Source organism: Venturia canescens, chromosome 11 (assembly GCF_019457755.1).
Source record: "Venturia canescens isolate UGA chromosome 11, ASM1945775v1, whole genome shotgun sequence".
In the NCBI taxonomy this organism is placed as follows: domain Eukaryota; kingdom Metazoa; phylum Arthropoda; class Insecta; order Hymenoptera; family Ichneumonidae; genus Venturia; species Venturia canescens.
The window spans coordinates 4,683,923-4,704,484 of record NC_057431.1 but is presented as its reverse complement, the minus strand read 5'-3'; the positions used below and the strand labels follow the sequence as shown (position 1 = coordinate 4,704,484).

Below are 20,562 nucleotides of genomic sequence, written 5' to 3'. Positions count from 1 at the left end.
TGATGAAAACGCTCGAGCCGGTTTCGAGCCTAATAAAATTGCAAAATACCGGTCTTTGTATCGCTCTTGCGTATACGCAGCATCTCTTCACACAATCCGAGCTTCTTACACGAATAATAATCATAATAATAATAATAACGAAGGCAATAATAAAAATACGAATAACTGACAGAGTCGGTGCGAACATAACCGCAAAAATGAAACATGAAAGAAATATTACTCAGTCCTTATATTTTCGTGCGTTTGTTCATCAGTTAATCATTGAGCGAGTGACTAAAAGGATCGAGGTCTAATGACATTGCACGCAACTATATTTTTCTTTGTGCCTCGCGACTGAGACATCAGCCAATTATCCGAAAAAGTAACTGACGGTTCGTCGCAACGATCATTTTCATTTAATTACGGAATTAGTGAGTTTTTATTTTAAATGAGTAGGAAAGGAATTTTCAGGAGACGCCCCATCCCGTGAGCCCGGAGGCTTAGAAGGAAAACGTTTCAATTTGAGTGAGGAACTCGGGAAATACCGTCGTGTATTTTCGTTTGCAGCAGCGGTCTATTTTTCCCGAGACGCGCATCTCCGGTGTGTCGTTCCACAGGTATTTTTCGTTCAATAGCTATACATAAGCGTGCGAGGAGAGCAGCAGTTTCCCCAAAGAAAATGAACACGTTCGAGGCCATACAAATCGAAGGTCCGCCCGTGCCGCATGCAACAGCCGCTCGTAATTACGTGAGTTTGCCAGTAGCGGCGCGCGCGTTCACACAGGCACGCCGCCATTAGTCAGGCCCGCATAAAGGGTGTCCACGAAGTGAGAATTTAGTAACGCGGCGAATCGTTCGACGCACAACCGCGAGCGGCGCGACGAGGCCGCCGCCATTTTTTTTGCAACGCTACGGCGCTGTTGTCGAGTGGAAGAAAGATCGAACGACTTCGTGTCGTGACGAATGTAAGTTCCGACGTTTGCCACACAGCTTGTGTGTATTCGTTTCGTCACGGCCACGCTCGGAGAATCGGCATATCGGCAGCAGTTGCTGGTCGCCGTGCACCACCGTGGCCGTACGCGTCGTTGAGGGTTAGGTTGCCGCACACCTCGTGCGCGCACACGCACACAGTCTTCATTGGTAAGGAAAAATAATAAAAATATGGGAGAAAAAAAATAAAAAATGAGAAATGAGAAACGAGAAGAGCTGGCACGAAGAGAGAAGGCGAAAGACCGGTCTACCGGCGCGCGTTTCGTGCATGTGCTCAAAGGTTCGTAACCTTTTTTCGTCCTTCTCCCACACGCGGACTCCTACGCACATTTCCTTTTTCTCTCGAGATCCTTCATTATCTCTCGACTTCACCGGGTACATCGAGCGACGAGGATTCGGATTCTCTCAACAAACCGGATGCTGCTAATGAAATACACACTTTTTACATACTCGGGATCGATTTCAATAAATCGATTCCGGGCTCCCAGTTTCTCGCAGCCTCGTATGCTGAAAACATTCGTTGAGGAAGCAATCGATCGAATGGAAATAAAGATGAACTAATGACACGAACTCGCAGTTTCAATGTGAATTTCTTGGTTAAATTAATCGACGGCTCGTCGTCGCAACGAACGAGGCAAAAGCCAAATTTATCTTCGGGCATTTACGAATTAAACATTTGGCAACGCGGACGACGAGTTTACGATTAAATTCTCATCTCGATCAAACTCGAAATGATTAAGTGGATTTTAGTGACATTTTATACGTGATTGTGCTCACGAAAATGTACAGTGTAAAAAGCGCGCTCGAGAGCTCGCCGTGCGATCGAGTCAAATGTTGCGTCATGCGAGAAGAAAAAAAAGAAAAGAGATACGAGACCACAAGCGGTCGACTCAAGGCCTAGGAACGATTCGATCATCCGCGAAAAACGAAGGCCCTCGTATATTAAATGATGAATCTCTCCGACTCTGCAATTTTATTACTTTTAACTTTATTTCATGAATTCAATCGTCAGCCTTGATTCTCCGTGAACGCACGATTATTTTTTCAAGTCTACAGATTCTCGTACTCTGCCAATTTAACATTCATGCATTTTGTTTTATTTCGTACGACGTTTTGACCAAAAACAATTTTTTTCGTCGTCGCCGCGATCTTTTTCGATCGAAGCTTATCGAATTTTGCTAGTTTTCCAATTGTCCTTATTTCAATCGTGACGTAGTACAATAATTCTGACAAAATCATATTTTTGACCGAAGGAACGCTCAACGGTCAAAGGTTATGAGCATGTGAACAAAAACTGTCGTCCGCTGCGTAAATATAGAACAAGAACATTCGAAGGAGAAAAAAAGGTGATGAAATCGACAAACGAGACTTGCGTACGTGAGAAATAATGAATGTGATTATTGCCGCGCTGCTTGAATAATGAATTCCATCGCAATTTCGAGATAAGGGTTCTAGAGTCTTCCGATCCGTGTCTGGAATAATAATAACAACAAACCGATACCGCGACAGGAGGGAGTAAGACCGATAAGATTACAGCGTCATCTGTAAGATAGGTCACGTGAGCGAGATAAGAGCGAGTGTATCGAGCGCGGAGGCCTAACCTCTATTTTTTTTCACGACTTTCGTCAGCGTTCTTTACTGCAATAATTGAAAAACACACAGAACTCTTTGCCTGAGACAATAAACTCGAGTTTCGGCATCGATCAAAATCCACAAAAACTTCCGGTTCGTCACGACCGCGATATGACGCTATGTTCAGAAAAACGAGGTTATGTTCGCTCGATTCGATTCTCATTTTTGTTCCTTTCAAGCTTTTGCTCGTTTGTTTTTCCACCCAAAGTTGATGGATTGGGTTGAAAAGGCTCGAATTAATGTGCACTTTTTGAGGTCGTCGTTACATTTTCATTTTCTAATTACGTATCACGTCTGACAGATAAAATATACCCCGGAAGTCGTAGCGTTGCTAACGAATGACGCGACTTCCGGCCTGTGGCGCGTGGGCTCTTCCGTCCCCCGCCCTTCAATTTTTCTTTTTTCTCTCTCTCTTCCTCCGGCACATTCCCGGCTCACTTGCAAACGAGGATATTGAACGACGCATTTGCTTCCGGTTGTGGGAATCGATGAAAAGAGATTCGTCGAGAAGGAAAAACTCTCCGAAGAGACTCGACTGATTTGTTATTACAATTTGACAAAATTCAGACTCTGTAACAACACGTAACGAGACGTTGAAAAAAAAAAATTTCTCACAAACAAACTGAACGTTCGAAAATCATTTTTATTCGGGTTCGTAGCACGCTCGAAAGCCCCATACGCTTTTTCAGTTTGTGTAAGAGCGACAAGCGGATTCGGGAGATTTATACTGCTCACGGAGAATCCGGAAAAGAGGGATTTTCCGACGTGAAAGCAACGTCTCAAAGAGCCGGATGTTCGTTTACTGTGCATGTGTTTGTATTTCGGGGATGAGGATATGGGCTTAGGATCGACTTCCGGTAGAATGCTTAATCCCAAGCATTTGTGGAACGAAATCCCCAAAGTACCCCTTTTCACTGACAAAAATAAATCTGAGGGACACGCCACATTTTGTCATCGATTCGTTATTGCCGAATTGACAGTTTGATTTTGTCCTCAAGTCAATTTTTCACCATAATTTATTAAACGGGATTAAAATGCGAGTGAGTTGAGTTAAAAAAAAGTCGAAATTTCATCATCACTTTCGGTGGTTTGTATTGTTTACCGAGAGTCCGATAGGCTCGACGTAACACAACGTTTCTTTGTGTGTGAGGCGCTGCTGTTCCATTATCGCGGGCGAGAAAGAGAAAGAAAGTTCTGGCCCGTGCCATCTGTTGTGGAAGCAGAAGATAAATATCGAGAAAAAGAGATGAGAGAAAAAAAAAAGAAGGAAGAGTCCACCTGTCGACTGTGACAGCTGAAATGTACTGCACGAGAATCACCGTCGCGTGAAGTTCGTTCGATGTATTTTACAGGCGATTTTTTTTGTGCGGTGGTTACGCGAGTAGGAACGAGCCGCGCTGAATGTTTGTGGCTCGTCATCGCGGCATTTCGCCACAGTACAAAAATCTTCGAAAATCATGCAGTTATTGAAATTCCGGAGACTTGCATTTCCTCGTTCTTCGGCAGATGGCTCGGCGTTGAAAAACTGCGAAGAAAGTACAAGGAAATCGGATGCTGGGTGCTCGTGCGGCCACAAAAAGGCAGGTGATACGGCCGCCCGCTCGGCCTCTTTCGTACATAATACATTCTTATTCCTGGCGACTGCAGCGCCACCTGGCCTCCGAAAATCCTAACCTAAGTCTCCGTGCTGCCGTTGAGACGCACGGACACGTGCCGAGTGTTTTCAATTTCAATGCTTGCAGCAGCGTGCGCAGGCCACGCCGCATTATTCTGCCTCATTTCCCTTGAGCATTTCTTGGTTTTTTTTACCTGCTTCACCCGAAGGTTCGTGCAGTGTTTGCCTTTCTTTGGATTTACAAAAATATGAATGATATTTTCGCCGATGAAAAACGCGTCGTGTTTCGTCCATTTTTCTTGCTCCACAATTTCCTCGTTATCGATTTTGAGAAGCAAAACCGTGGACCATCATTTTTTAGCTACCATATTTTCTATAATTATAAGGCATCGATTTGAGACGCGATTTCGTGTTTGATTCGGGTCAAGGCAGATTCTCGTCGGTTCGCAGACCTTGAAGACTCCAGTTGTACACGAAAAATTTACTGTCATATACCGCGAAGGCCCAACGAGAGCGAATTGGTGCCAGAAAAATTGCGCACTACCTGCTCTCTGCCCGCTTTCTTACGAAATTTTTATTCTTTCAATTATAATAGATTTATATATATGTCTTTGTATATATAATAATAGTATCACGCACAGAGGCAGCTTCTAACGCAACAATCGCGCCAATGCGGCCTTGGGAAGCCAAGAAAAATATTCGTTTCAATATTCATGCAATCGCATCAAAGGAATTATGGATTTGCAATAATTCATCGATTGTTTCATCACAAATGTGCGATTCTCTTCATCGCTCAACGTGTCGACAGTCAATTATATGTAGTGTCAACAACCGTGAAATATTTTCCGTGGATATATTCAAAGGACAGTTATTCCGTCTCGATTTAAGTTTCGTGATTTTGTTGCTATATTTGTTCACTCATCCGAGAATTCTCACTATATACGAGAATTCAATTTTTCATTTCTGATGCCATTCGAGTCAAATGGCAGCCTGATTTCGATGCTCGATTTCGCAGGGGTGATCGACATCGACGTTCCTTTTATATCGACACAGCATCGCGGAAATGTTTTTTTTTAATTTACCGTTCGTCGGTATAGTAGATTTCGATGCAAATTGTTCTGGCGCTGATAGGGAAGAGGTTTGTTCCACTAACTAACTTTTGGTCTTGGAGTAGATTCAGTTCTTTTCTACTTTATCATCGGAAGATCGAGCATTTCGGAAAACACGTACTTGGATCGTTGGTAAGTTACCGACGAAAGAAAATCTTGCGGATGGTGTCGCCACCGACATTCAGTCTCGGAATGTCAGTAGCCGAAAACATTTTCGTCGCGAAGCTCTGTAATACAAGAAAGAAATAATGGTGCGAAATACGATAGTGGTCACTGACAATATAATATTCTTTATTGTTGAATTTTATTGAATTTTATTGTTTTTTTTTCTCAGAAACTTTATTTTTCTTTGTTTTTTTTACGTACACTAGTCGACTACTATGCATGCGTTTAGTAAAATTGGCAAATCGAATTGCGAAATAAAACATTCTCACGCGAAATTGCCAATTTCTCAGTTTTTTCTCGAATCTGTATTTCCGTTTCGCGAATTCGTGTGTGCGTGTGTGTGTGTGTTTATATGCGTAGTGTGTGGGTGTGTCGGTGTACAAGTGTCGTTGACATCAACGTGGATTCACCTGTTAAAATGCGGTACTTGATTGTTTATTTTTCAATATTCTCCTGTTTCTTTGTTCCTTTTTTTTGTCTTTCAATTATTTTCATTTTTTTTTTCATCACTTTTAAATATGTATTGCGCAGAACGAGTGGTAATTCCTGTCGCGCTGCAATCAAATCATCCTGCTTTCGCTTTCTCATTCTTTTAAAATTATATCGCGTTATATACAATACGCGTTTATAGTTATAGAACCGATTTTTCTGCTCTTTTCTTACGTCAAAACGAACGAATCGCGTCGATTCTCGAATTTTGGTAAAACTTTTAAAAAATTCTTTATCCACTTTTGTCTCTCTTCGCAATTTTCCTCTCATTTCGCACAAATAATTTCTCAATTCACAACGTTTTTTTTCTACACCCCCCTCAAAAATTTTCACACGTCAGACGATACAATTTTTATTCTTTTTTCACCCCGCCCCACCCTCCCCTCTGCTCCTCTCGTATTTCTTTCATCACATATAACCTCAATGTACAAAGTTCATAGCTTCGAATTCGAAAGGAAGGAATAAAGAAAAACTGATAAAAAAAAATCTTGACGAATTTTTCATTTCGACGCATCGAGACCACATATATTCATAATTTTATCTATATTTATATATTCATATATATATAATATATATATTTTGTTTGTTCGTTTTTTTCGTATTCGTATCGCGTTGTTGTTGCTTTCATTTTGTATCGTTTATTTATAATATTTATATACAGCGGACGATTGAATGTCGATGATGCAGAAAAGCTTGTTTTCTCATTGGATTCCCCTCCTCGGATTTGTATAATTGTTAATCGTACTTTTATTTGTTGAATTACTTAATTATTTTGTCCTCTTAACTTCATTCGTTGCTGATCAATGACAATCGCGCCTGCTCGACCCTCTGCCGCCTCCTCCTCAACATTCTCGTCGCATCTCTCGCGCCCACTTCGTCGAGTCCCAGATTCGCGTTGTTTCATCTTTTCGTTAAACTTAATGTTCTGCTAAAAACTTATATCGATATATTGCACATTTGACAACAGTTACGTCGCGACTTTTGCTCTCCTACAAACAGTCGTTGCTTCGCTTTTATTTATTAAGTACTGGCATCGGGAATCGTGGTTACGTTTGTTTCTCTCCCCTCTTCGTCACAACTCCGAGCCCTCGCGGCCTCCCCACCACTCTCGTATTCGATGTCGCGTTTATTAGTTTTGTTTTTAGGTACCTTCAAATATCTTCGATGTTTCGTTTGTATGTGTTTTTTTCCTCTCTCTCTCTAATTCGTTGCTATTCTGCGCGCTTCTCTTTCCACATTTTCGTGTTTACTCTCACAAACTTGCGAGGATTTATCGCGCTTGTGTGTTTACGTCTCTGTCTCTCTCGCTCCCACTTTTTCGGGGAATCGAACGCAGCGCTTCGTCGAGTTTGACCGTTACGCGGCGTGGCCCTCGAGTCACAGCTGCGCTCATTGTTCCATAACAGGCAAAAAATACATCACCGCGGAGCTCGTTTCTCCTTATTGTGATGATTAAGTGTTTGTTTGCATATTTGAATAAAAATATTCTCATAATCGTTGAAAGTGTACAAGAAGCAAAATTGCGCCGTGATTCTTTCTCTGTTTACGTGCTGCGTCTACCGCGAGTGACTTTTCCTTCGATCTGCTTTCGTTGCTTCGCTGCGGAATAAAGAATTTATAATAAAACAACGAAACTCGTTGAGGTTAGGCTCGAAAATCGCGCTCGTTTTTAAAATCAAGCGATTCGACGAATCAATCGGCTTTTTGGGGGAGGAGTGCCGAGCGAGGCTCGGCTCCCCGGAATATGCGGGGAGAGAGAGAGAGAGAGAGAAAAAGAAAAAAATCTATTCGATTTTATCTAGGCCATGGTTCATCATTCGTTGATTACTAAAATTCATTAGTTTCGTTTGTCTCCTCATTTGTCCCCCTCCCTCGGCGAGCCTCGGCTCGCTTTTTTTTTCACGCCCCACGATAATTTGTTTCGCTTTTTGTTTCTCGTTACTTCCCCCCACCAAAATTCATCGATCCCCGAATACATTTCGCAGCGAAAAACAAAGCAAAATATCGCTCGGAAAAAAAAAACACTTTTTTGCTCTCCGTCTTCGAACGAGCCTCATTCGATTTGGATTCTCTTATCCTCTATCGGATTTTCATAATCGAATCTCATTCCCGTTACTGCTCTGTCGAGGATTAAACCGCCGCGTGTAAATTACTCGGCTGCTGTTGCTGCTGCTGCTGCTGCTGAGCTCCCGTCGGATATGACGTACTTCCGGCTGCTCCTCCGGCCGGCTGCAAGCTCAACTGTAACTGATGCTGCTGAGCTTTCGCCCTCAAACAGGCGATGCTCTCGTTCCTCAACTGCTCCGTGTCCTGCACCACACCTGGACCGATAAAAAATTCAATTTTCGTTAAATTCATAAAATTCAAATGTTTTCTCATCTCGCGGCTTTTACACATCGCCGGAAAAATGACAATCGCTTTCGAAAAACCCGAATTTCGCGATTCGAAAACTCGAAACCACCAAAGTGAGTGAAAAAAACGTTTTTTTGGGCTTCGTCAAATGTGCGCGTTTTCTCGAGCGATTTTGCCCCACGAAATTTGCCGATTCGTGTTGTCGATTGAATTTCGCGGGGGACAATAGCAGCGAAGTCGCGGCTGATGGATTTCTTCGAGGACTCGGACCGCGTATCGCGATCATCTACGAATTCGAGAGTGCACCAACGACCGGAGGAGCAAATTCCTCTGGAATTTCGTGTGATTCGATTTTACGAGGAAACAATCGCTCGAGTGGACGAACGGTACAAACGAAAGGAGGCAAACACCGCGGCGGCTCCTCCACCGCGTTGTCCTTCGAGGTACAAATACATTTGCGATAAAGACTCGGAAAATAAAGCACGAAATCGAGAGAATCGAGGTAGCGAGATTTCAGCGTCGAATTTTGGGAGAGTTTATTGGTTTTATTAATCAGAAAAAGCCCCGAAAATTCGTCCGACGTTATTTTTCGAGGCTCGTCGTAAACGTGAAAAAAAATGTGATTTTACATAAAAAAATGAGCGAAAATGGAAACACTTGCCTGTGGAAGAGGAAGGACCCATTCCGTCCTGACTCTCTTGGCCACTTTCCGAGCTCGTAGGACCCCCGGGATGGTGATTGTGATGGGGGCTTCCGGAGCTGCCAGCTTGATCGTTGCCGCTGTCTTCGCCGCCGGATTTAAGGTGCTCCGCAGCCTCGATTGACTTTCGATGCATCCCTATGGGGCCACAGTCAATCAGTTCTTGATTAGTTTCGAAATCTTGGCTAAAGCTGCTTGTCTTAGACGATTGCGCTGATAGAGACGGACAGAAAAAAATTTTCGAGTTCCTCGTAAGCCAACTCATCTCGTCAGGAGGCAAAATAAACTAACGAACGAAAAAAACTACTCGAGAAATGATAATCGTAAGAAATTTGATCGAACGAGGATGCTCGGTCCTCGGGAGCCGCGCGCCAGAAAACTAGTGAAACGATTCGAGCAGGAAGCTTGGGGGGAAAACGATAATCGATCGAACGAAATGAAATGAAGTGACTAAAGGGAGGATCCGCACGCTTCGGGAACCTCGGGGAAGGCGCCTTTTCAACCAAATTTCTCGTCCTCGAGAATTTTTTCCATTCACCTTTCATGCTACTCTTCCTTGCCTCAAAATCGATTAATCATTTCGATTTTCTTTCGATATTTCGAGCGGCAAACTTACCGAGCAACCAGGGCGCCACCGACTCGTTCTCCTTGGCGCTTTTCAGGATCGTTTCCGGAAGCGGAAGCGAGTGCCGGACCATCGCACCGTAGAGGCCGTATTCCGCCATAATGGTACTTCTGCCCCAACATTTTTCTGTCTTGCGCCACTTTGCTCTCCGGTTCTGAAACCAGACCTAAAAGCAACACGAGAAATATTGGAATATGAGCAAAAATCATCCATCAGCGTAGTTATAAAACTTTATATTAAACACATATGAGAGCGTGTTCGCAGTCCTATAAGTTTGTTTATAAAACGAATATGCAGATGAAGAAAGAGGTCGACGAAAGAGGCTGTACAGTCATTTTTTTTACCCTAAAGTTATGACCTGTACCTTTCAAAAGTTAGGCCAGTTTACAGTTTGACAATGTCGCATGCACTTTAAGGAGGGCGGCTACATTCGTCAAAGTGATAAGAAATTTATCAAATTTGCTTAGTTATCGAGTAATTACGCATTAAAGCAGATTTCAACGCTATGCTTATACACGTGAACTTTGGTGATCAATTACTCGATAACTGAAGAAGATAAATCTTGAAAAATATGTGTTGTCAAATTTGGCACTAAAGAATATGTTCACCAAATTTTATTAAATTCTTATTATTTTGAAATTTTTTATGTATTCGACATGGTTTAGCATATAATCTCAGCAAATCTCCTAATAAATCGGGAAAAATGACATTATTTCAGCAAGCCTTGCTAATGTTGCCCAAAAAATTTCATATTTATAGCATCATTTTTAACGGAGATATCACTGAATCTGTCTTGACTTCCATAAGATTACGCATGTTATTTGGCCCAAATTGTTATTGATTTTTCTCAGCAACGACGCTCCTAAACTATCTGAAAATTTATAACTGATTTTTTTTTCCACTTCACTTTATAAGATGCAATTGGTTTAAAAGCGATGAAATCATGTTCATTCTAATGCCTCAACTTCCTTAATCGATAGATCTCTTAGAGTAAAGTTCATTGAATAAAATATATAATTGCTCTGCTCAAACTTTGTGCCATTTGTTTCGAAAGCTGCTTCCATAATCCAGTAAGAAACACAAAATTATCGTTCCGTCGTCGGCTCCGAGTTGTTCGCTCTCGCCACTTTCTTCTCGATTAAATTTTTCTCTCTTTTCGCATCTAATCGCAAAATGTGCCATCGACTTTATCCAATTAGGAATAAAATCACAGAACCCTGGGCATCTCCCCTGCCCGCCCCCTCCGAGCTCTTCTCTCTCCCAATTTCGCTAACTGACACGCTCGTTGCCCAAATTTCGCAGCGAGTCTCACCGGGGGGGGGTCTTCGGAGCTGTCTCACACTACTTTTTGCCCGCCGAGCCGCAAAATATACTTGTTAACGTTTGAAAAATACACGACCACCCTCCGCGCACGGGCACGTGCTCAAACTTGTTTCATTTATTCCCAGCATACTTTTTCCTTTCGTTTCCCTTCTGCGCGAGGAGAAATAATAGAGAGAGCGAACCGCTCAGTGCCCGGAATAATAGCCGCGTCGTTGCAATTACCGAAGAATCCAAATTCTCAGGTTTTTTAAACTTTTATCCAACGACCGAAGAGTTTTTCCTTCCAGGCCGTGATTTAGAAAAAATTGGCATATTTTGCAATCAAATTTTTGGAAATTTATCCTCGAAACTAATTGAACAATGAATTTTCGCATCCTGTTGCAATTTTGGCCAAATTGGCGTTTTTAAGCTCGCATAAAATCAGTCAATTTTTCATTGCGTTATCGCACTTATTGAAAAATGATTCGTTTGGGGACGAAATTTTGTAAACTTTCTTTCAAAACGAATAAAAATCGAACAAAATGTGTCGAAATGAAAAAAATAAATTCCGACTTTTTGTAGCAGTCTGAAAATTCGTAAAATTCCTTCAAAATTGTCACAATTTGAGGGCCGAGTTAAACGGTCAGTTTTTGTTGAGTTGATTGGATGGGAATGAGGATTTTTATGATCGTTCGGAGCAGCAGCAATTTAACCCGATTACGATGAGCGTACGTGAGAGGTTTGTTGGTTGCAGAAGGGCGTGAAATATTGTCCGGTGCAGCGTTAAAAAAGCGAGGGTAATAGGGAGCTTTGGACGAAAAGAGGGTTAGTTTGAGTTGAATGAAGGATTGGAACTGGAAGCGAGAGAGAGAGAGAGCGCCCAGAGGCCAGGGCGTGGACCAATTTGTATCCAACAATGGACAAAGTCAGCTCCAGAATTCCAGCGTAATTCGAATGAATAGTGAAACAGTCCCGCGCGCTTTGCCCTGTCAATTTCATCGACGACGAGCCAAAATTATCCTGCCGCTTATCGAGCATTTTCCTCCTCGAGTTCCCTTCGTCGCAACTTCCAGCACGAAAGCCAAACTCGTATTTTCCCTCTTTTGTATCTCACCGGACAGCACAATTACAAATTTCATTATGATTTTTCATTTTTTTTTCTATACTCGTCCACTCGATCCTTCAATTCCGTTTTTACTCGCAAATCTTTTCATCCAAACCTTTTGACAGAAGGAAAATCATGCGTTACTTCTTGTCATTCAAAAAAGCAGCTGAACTTTTTTGTTGCTCTCTGGATGATCGAAGAAACGATTAAAATTCATTCTAGCAATTATTGAAATAATGTGTAACTTATTTGTTGAGATTGATCAATTTTTAATACAATCAGAGGTAAAATCGTCGAGCCAAATGCGACAACAGCCATTTTTTATTTTAAACCAGCTGGCTCATGTTGTTGTCAAACCTTCCACCGTTTATGTCGTTATTACCCTTAACTAAACTTACCCGTTGATATCTAAAAACATATTTTCTTACCCTCGTGTTTTTGGCTCTTTAAAGTTGGGAGGATCCTACTTCATTAAATTCTAATCAACCCACAAGGGAGTGTGCCTGCCATAGGAGCTTAATTGAGGCTTCAAAAAATGTGATTTTCGTTAATTGTTTTCTCGACAACTAGACTCTAGATTCTATAATAACTTCAGGAATAGATGCTCTCTGTGTATTTCTAGCATATTTTGAAATGTTGACTCTTAAAGTTAAAACGATCGAAATGAAAAGTTTCAATTTCTGCTTTTTTGCGCTCAGGCTTTGTAACCAAATTGTCCTGAACTTTTGATTTATTGATTTTCTTAATTATAATTGATTTTCTTAATATATAAAAAGATGGGACACGAATCCCCAAGCTTTGATTCCGAGCCCCTTAATGACGGAATTTCCCGGAAAGTTTTGAAGTTTACGTGTGAGAGGAAAATGGGAAGTTCGTGGTGGCAAAAAATGCTAAAAGTTTATCGACAGTCAGTATTCGGTGTGGTCGTAATCGTTATCGAAAGTTTCGGGAAGCTCGGGTTTCGCAAAGGACGCGGGACAGAAAAGGGACTTTATCAGAAATGCGCTATGGACGTTACAAAACAACCCCAGCTCGAGCGAACCCTCGTTCGCTTCTCGCGTTCGAATTCGTATACAAACGATGCCAAGAGCCGGAGAGAGCGAGAGGAAAACAGTGTAATAAGGTGCGAGTTTATATTCAGCTCGGCCATGCGCAGTACACTCTGTTGGCGTATCATCGATCAGACCAGCGACTGACTATTGGACCAAAACAAGAGGATGAGAATTGGACTCGGATAGAGCGAGGGCCTGGAAGGGTCGTCCTTTTATTCCTTTCTGTCTCTTTCACTTTCGTCATTAATTCAAATTTTGATCTCCCAAAATCATATTTCGACGATTCCGGGGCCAAATTCTCCCTTAAAATATCAATTCGACGACGATTTTTCTTTTTGCTTCAACGAGAGCGGGCATTTTTCGGTCCTTCGTCTTTGAGACAAAATTTAGTGTCCACTTGCTCGGAGGGCTCGCATTTTTTATTCCCAATTAAAGATATTATCACTCCAAATAAATGTTATTCATTAAAAATTGTGAATACATTTTTTCAACTTTTAAGGAGGGTGGATCGCGACGATACAATGTTACCATGCCAAACCATGTTAAAAATATGAAGAATTTCATAAAATTAGGCAAATGTATTCTTTAAAATAATATTAAAAAATAGAATTTTTTTTAGATTTTTCTACCGCATAGCTCTCGAGTAATTCAACACTAAAGTTCACGTGTATAAGCACAGAGTTTACACATATACAGTTATACATATCGTGCATAAGAACTTCGATTAAACGCTCAATTGTACGATAACCGTGTGGTAAAAAAATTTGAAAAAAATTGTATTTGTATACTCGATGCCAGAGAACGTTATGACAAAATTTTATCAAATTCTCATTATTTTTATTTCGTCATCCACTCTCCTTAATTCGAAGAGCAGTAATAAGAATTGTTCTATCCGCCATGGTAAAAAGACCAATTCCCATAACTTTTATTCAAAAGACTCAAGAGCCTTTTTCTCTATGAGCATAGTAAAAAATCTTTTCAGTCACTTCCAAAATGTTTATATATAGTACTAGATGAGTCACAGAACTTTTTATTTATTTTTACCAGGATTCATTTACATTTAATAATTAAATTCATTAACAACTATTGAAAGAATGTCAAATTCGAAGAATTTTCGAGAAATCGAGCCGAGCAAAACGATATCGACAAAGTGTCGAAGATGGTTTGAATTCCAAGCTGTCATTTCGACAGGACGAGTGAACCTTGTTTTTCCGAATTAATTTAGCCCCACGATGCTCGTGTTTCAAGAACCAATCGGTATCGCGGAAAAACGATGGCAATGAACAGCTAATTCACGCGTCACAACTTAATGAAAAAAGAAATATATTAAGCTATAAATATATAGCGATAACAATGTGGTAAAAAAAATTTGAAAAAAATTGTATTTGCATACTCGATGCCAAAGAACGTTATCACCACATTTCATCAAATTCTCATTACTTTTATTTCGTAATCCATCCTTAATTGATCCTTAATTGAACGGGGGTTAAAATACCATAGTTTTTTTATGTTAAAAATCTATGTAAGGTTACCAGTGCTCATTTTACCAATTTCGTTAAATCTTTACGACAATATTTCTTTATTGCTAGTAAGACAATCGTCTCGAATTCATCCCCGGACCTTCATTGCATACTTGATTGTCATCGTGCACGTTTTTTTTATAAAGTTCGTAAGAAACGTTGCAAATTTAAGCACATTTATCTCAAGCGATAAGACGAGCCCTTTAAAATTTGATATTTTGATGAAAAATCGTCAAAATTGTGTTCGGGATTGATCTCTATGGCGGAGATCCAATTTCGGGGGTCTCGTGACGTGGGCGGAGGGATTTTCGGGTTCTGCTTTGTGGAGCGTTTCCGGATCGACTTCCCGTTCGATTTTTCCGCTCGTTTTTCCCCGCACCTGTTTTTTGTCTCGTCCTCTCGGTCTCTCCATTCGGTTTCGTTACTCGACTCGATTCGCCAGTGTATTGAAAAATGCTCGAGTCCCATCGGCCGGTTGTCGACGTCGAGAGCGGGTATTTGCTCGCGGGGATGAAGCTGGACGGGAGTAAAAAAGGGAGCGAAAGGGGCTCGCGGGAACGCGGAATCATCGCGGGACGCGCGAGGCTAAAGTGTCATCGAGATCTTCCAATTAATTTCACGCGTTCCAAAAGCTTTGGATTTTTATAATCCAAATAAATAATGTGCTCGTCGGCGAGCTGACGAAACTTCGTCAACTCTTTCGTCCATTTTCCTACCCCAAAGAGCCCCAGAATTCCCTGGGAAGAGTAAAAAACTCACTAAAATTCCTCGAATCTGAGAAAAATCAATGAAATCCGAAAGCAAGTTGTCGTAGGAGTAATTTCGAATGAAAATGAACGTGGGAAGGCTGCTTGCGGTGGCGAAAAATGGTGGCAAGTTGACGAATTGAATTCCCACAGGTTCGTCAGCCAATTAATCTTGCAAAGAGTAATAACGAGTGGATAATATCGGTGCTGGTCGATTCATCCGTTTACATATATATGCGCGAGTGTATAAATCTATAATGGGGTGTATTTATGGGGTGACTTATTTACCACATAATGGGAGTCTTATACGTGTCCAGAAAGGGCTCTCACCCTAGCGAAAAGCTTACAAATGCCGCGGCATGTGTATATACATTTTTGATACACACGTAGAAAACGGTAAGCGTATATTCTCCGTTTGAGGAGGGGTCGCGATTGGACACCCAGCTGGGATCCGGCACGCGTCTCCTCAACATCATTACCCGCAGACACTTGCTCAACCTCGAAAAGCGTCCCTAAGGGTCGCCTCGCGCAACGATACTAAATTTCACTAAATCCACCGCCCCCCCGAGCAGCGGCTCCCTCGTTTTTCTATTCGTCTAGGACGATCGAGTGAATAACGAAAGCAAATTTTCGGGGATCTCGTCTTTGGGATCGGCATTTTTTTGCTTTTATAGCCAACGAAGAAATGTTTGGGGTGAAAATTGTTTTTGGCAAGTGGGGCGACGCCTTTCGGTGGCGAGGTTTTTGCGATTTTTTTCCATTCTGACATCGCGCCCTCGATTTTTTCCCGTTTTTCAACGACTTCCGGGACGATTTTTTGCCCGGATTCCTCTCGTGCCACGGAATCGGGGAAGATTGAAACGACGCGCGTATCGCGAGAGAGGAGAGCACACTCGATGGCGCTCTCTCCGTGGGCGTGGCCACACAGAGACATCTTTTGCTCCGTGCACCCAACACGTAATTCGGTTATCCAGAGATTTATATCTTCGACTGATATTACCGCAGCATCCCTCGCGAGTCTACCAAAGATTTCTTCTCCGCTGGTCCCGTCCCCGCAGCTACATCCCACCGACGTAACAAACCAAACTCTTTATTAGAATTTACAACCTTTTGAAGTTGACAATCGTGCGCGAGAGACGCCCAAATTGCTGTGTTTGGCTTCCCCGCATCGAAATTTATGGAGCAAACACGATGCAGCTACTCGTCATACGATTTTCTTGCTTTCTCCATCTTTTTCCTCGTTCTCGATCATAAATTCCCTCATTTTTTAAACTACTCGCCGCGTTCGAGCGACTCTTCTTCACTTTCAAGAGTTCTGCAAATTTTTACAAAATTCTCATGACTTCGGTGGCTTTTTAGCGAAACAATGCGAAATTTCGGATCAATTCATGAAATTTCAATGAATTTGGTTCAGTATTGCTGCGCCCGTTAAACCGAGCGAGAACGCTTATTTATTTGCCACTCGAGCGCGAACGCAAGGGACGATTTTTTCCTCTCGGTCTTTCCCGCTCTCTCTCGCCTTCCCGTTTAATCTACTATTCCCAGTGTCCAGTCTATTGATCAATTTTGTTTTTTTTTTGCTAGGAGGAGCACCGCGCGGAGCCGAGCGAGCGGGATTCAGCCGGATGCGTCTCTTTGTTTGCCGGCGTCTGCGCGCGGGGGACAATTATCTCGAAAAGTGTTGAGAAACCGTCGAAATTCACAATCCGAATGTGTTCAATCTTCGATCGATTCCCTCCGAGTGGCGCGCAGTTTTCGTTAAAAAATAATTTTCATCCGGCGAGATTTGGATGCGGAAGAGTGAAAGTGAAAACGTTGAGCACGAAAATCCCTGAATTAAAAAATGTCCGAACGAACTTTTGACCTCGCTGCGCTCCAGAGATGAGAAAAATCCACAGGCCCGAGAGCACCTAAAATCTATTGATTAATATTCCCAAACGGAGGGTGAGGCGAAGCAGAATTAGTGGGAGTAAAATAGTCGGTCGTTGGGGGTCGAATTTTCTCTTGCTTCGTCTCGATTACAGGCCGGTATTCATGGAGTGTTTAATCCCAGCCACGTTTGACTTTATCGCTTTCTGAATATGGGCCTATTAATATAAATGATAGAAGATGCACATTCGGGGGTGGGCTGGCTCGCCGACGTGATGAAATTCCCTACACTTTTCCTTGGGGATCCATGCCAACGAAATAAAGCGCGAGAGCGAGGCGCAGTAAAAAGTGGAGAGAGCGAGCGAGACAGAGTGGACCAGCCGAACGATCATTTTTTCCTATGACGCGTGTGTCTCTCGCTCTCTGTCTGCTCTCGTGTGCAAAGGGGCGAGAAAAATTCATGAGCACTGTAACATTATTCTCCCTCGGTCTTCCTTCCTCTCTTTCTCCGTCTCATTTGCGACTGGAATTCTTGGGAATCGATAAGGGTCGCACCCTTACCGATCCTCTTCCATCCCCATTGTCATCCCTTGTATATAATTCAATGAGCATTACACCACGAGATATCCAGCGGAAATCACATGCTAATCCCATAATTCGATTTTAATTCGATTCTCAAGATCGGCGAGCAGTCAATGGCTCGACGCCGGTGCTGGGCGCATATTGCCTCGTTCGTTGCGCACGACACGCTTCCTAATGACACAAGTTGCCTGCTCGCATTCTTCCCGCGGCTGATTCACCCATTTATCCACTCTCGCTAAGTATTTTCATTCTCGATTCGTTCCGCCGAGTTCGATCGGACGATGCCGCCTGTTTATTCATTTGTTTTTAGAATTTTTTATCAAACTTTTGTCATTTTGAGAATGTTGATAAATTTATTCGGAAAACGTGGAAAAATTCACTCGCCGCGGCATCGCTCGCAGGCGAATAAATAGTGGGGAGAATCGTCGGTAATTTTCGGCGCAATCGATCCGGACACTGAACCGTTTTTTCGTGCTCTTTCTCTCGCTTGTCTTTCACGGGCGCGTGTCGACACTCGTGCAGCGTTTTCTCGTTCGGGGACACAAAAGTTGTCGAGTATTTAATGCATTTGTACCTTTGTAATTTCATTCTCCCTCAATTTCGTTCGCTCTCGCTCTCTCTCTCTCTCTCGGTGCCGTTTTTTTCGTTCCCGTTTTATCTCCACTCGTGTCCATCACTTTTTCTCCTTCCCCCGGTCCCGCAGCCTCGCACCAGCCCCTTTATTTATTTCGCTCGCAACACATTGATATTTTATTTTCTTTCCAGTTTCAACGCGAAAGACGGAGAGCCCCGGCTTGTTTTGAGCGCTTAAAACGCGCTCGAAAATGCACCTCGGCGCGCGGGGGAACGACGCAGGACACTCCGCTCGCTGTTTTCGCCACGCTCAACGCGCCAACCGAACACACACACACACACGCACACGGAGCGGAGCAACCCAGAGATAAAATCAATAACGAGATGCTCGCCATGAGACTGGATGAACAACGCGCAAAGGGACCCACCGACACCGAACAAGATAAAGAGATGCGGGGATCACGCTCGCTTAATCCAGTTATGCCAAATCACGTTGTCGAGGGCGGAGACCAATGACAGCGAGATATACGACGCTGCGACGCTCCAAAGAAATCTCTTGCACACCCAAATTTCGGGGCTCCTTCGATTCTCGTACTTGATACCGAACAATCGACATTTTTATCGTCGATTTATCGAAATCGTTACGAAACTCGAGTCGGTCGAGCTCGCAAGTCAAAAGTTTAGATCGATCGAATACTAACTCGAAATTGAGTAGGAAAAGTTCGAGATTTTCAAGAAATCATTTAAAATCGAACATTTTGAAAAAAAAAATGAGAATAAATTCAAACGATTTCAAGAAATGAATATCAATCGAAAAGTTTTTGAAGATGTTGAAGGAATGAAAATGATTTCAAAGAAATTCGTCAAATTTGTTGAAACGACTCGGAAGGAAATCGTTGAAAGTTTTCGAAAAATCGTTTGAAACCGACTGCGCAGAAACGTCGAAAATCGAAATGATTTCCAAAAAGAATTCCAAAAAAATGATTGAAAATTCGAAAGTCGCTGAAAATCAAACGATTTTTACGTCCAGAAGGGACGAGAAAAGGATTGGGTTAATTTACCCTTTCGCTGTGACCAACCTTCACCGGAGTGGGGTTGGTATGAAATATTGCGAAAGGAATACAAATTTTGCGAAAGAACCCAAATTAAAATTGAAAAAATGAGAAAAGAGTCAATTCCCTAACATTCATTTTCGTTATTCTCGCGCGAAAAATTTAAAAAAAACTGCGCTCTAGAGAAATTCCCCGGATCGTGGAGAGCCCCAAGGGCATTTGTTTTCCTTGACGCTTCGCGAGCGGAAGTAGAGCTAATTTAGTCATAAAAAGAAATTCCGTTGGTCAGTGTTTGTTCAAGATTCAAGGTAGGAAAAGTTGGCTCGCTGGTCCTCGAGCACCTGCTGCTGTCTCGCAGCCTTTTCTCGAGGGAGTTAATAAGAAAATAAGCGTTCTTCACTTGCCCGACGTTTCCCATGTTTTCTTAGGTCTCGACTCTCCTTTTTTCGCTCTCTTTTCTATCGCTCGTTCATTGAATCGCCATTTACGGGTGGCTGCCCACTAATTTAGATTTGACAGTTGGGCCACGTGCGATTCCGCAGCGCTGAGAAACCGCGTCAAACCGAGTCCGACTCCCCGAGTTGAAAAATCCCCCGACAAACGGATCGTCAAAAAAATGGCGAAAAATCGAGCTTCCCCCTCCGCGAATGCTCCGTTCGACAGCTCTTCGAAGCTCTTTTTGTCCGACGATTGTTTAAACGAGTCTCGAGCCATCGGAGCCGCGGCAAAGATCGGAGTGACGACTCGGAAAAAGATACAATTTATATGCAATAAAGGGAGTAGTCAAAGGGAGGGGGAAACTCGAGCGGAGAATAGTGCCGTCTGAATTCGCGGGTCATTTGAGCTCTTTCCACTCCATTATCCTTTCTTAGCCATTCCGTGTGCGAGGTCTCGCTCAGACGCCCGCCGCTTTCTTGACTTCTCTCCTTGGCGCTCCTTTGCCGGAAGCCGGAAGGAGAGTCTGGGCCCGGGCCTGGGCGTCTTAGACGCTTGTAAACGCGCATTCTCGTTACAGGGCTCCTTTCTTCCGAGATTAACCACCCTCCGCCGCGCGCTTTCCCCGGCGTCGCGGCTGCTCGCGCACAGTCAAACTAATCCTATAAAT

General features: G+C 42.7%; 1 protein-coding gene and 1 long non-coding RNA gene across 5 annotated transcripts in view; one reads left to right on the top strand and one right to left on the bottom strand.

The window, feature by feature from the left end:
* Positions 1–225: 225 nt before the first annotated feature.
* Positions 226–19,465, top strand: LOC122417847 (uncharacterized). Its single transcript, XR_006262381.1, has 3 exons — positions 226–371; positions 451–596; positions 18,598–19,465. It is a non-coding gene; the product is annotated as an uncharacterized lncRNA (long non-coding RNA).
* The window catches only part of Vsx2 (Visual system homeobox 2), a 59,031-nt gene continuing 44,064 nt past the window's right edge, over positions 5,596–20,562 (bottom strand). For 2 of the 4 annotated variants that reach the window (XM_043431674.1, XM_043431675.1), the window contains exons 5-7: positions 9,648–9,822; positions 8,993–9,244; positions 5,596–8,300 (exon numbers count right to left, since the gene is read on the bottom strand). In XM_043431674.1, the coding sequence (XP_043287609.1) occupies positions 8,110–8,300; positions 8,993–9,244; positions 9,648–9,822 (618 nt within the window). In that variant the 3' untranslated portion in view covers positions 5,596–8,109. The remainder of the gene's footprint in view (positions 8,301–8,992; positions 9,245–9,647; positions 9,823–20,562) is intronic. The other 2 variants (XM_043431676.1, XM_043431677.1) reach the window with 1 other exon arrangement.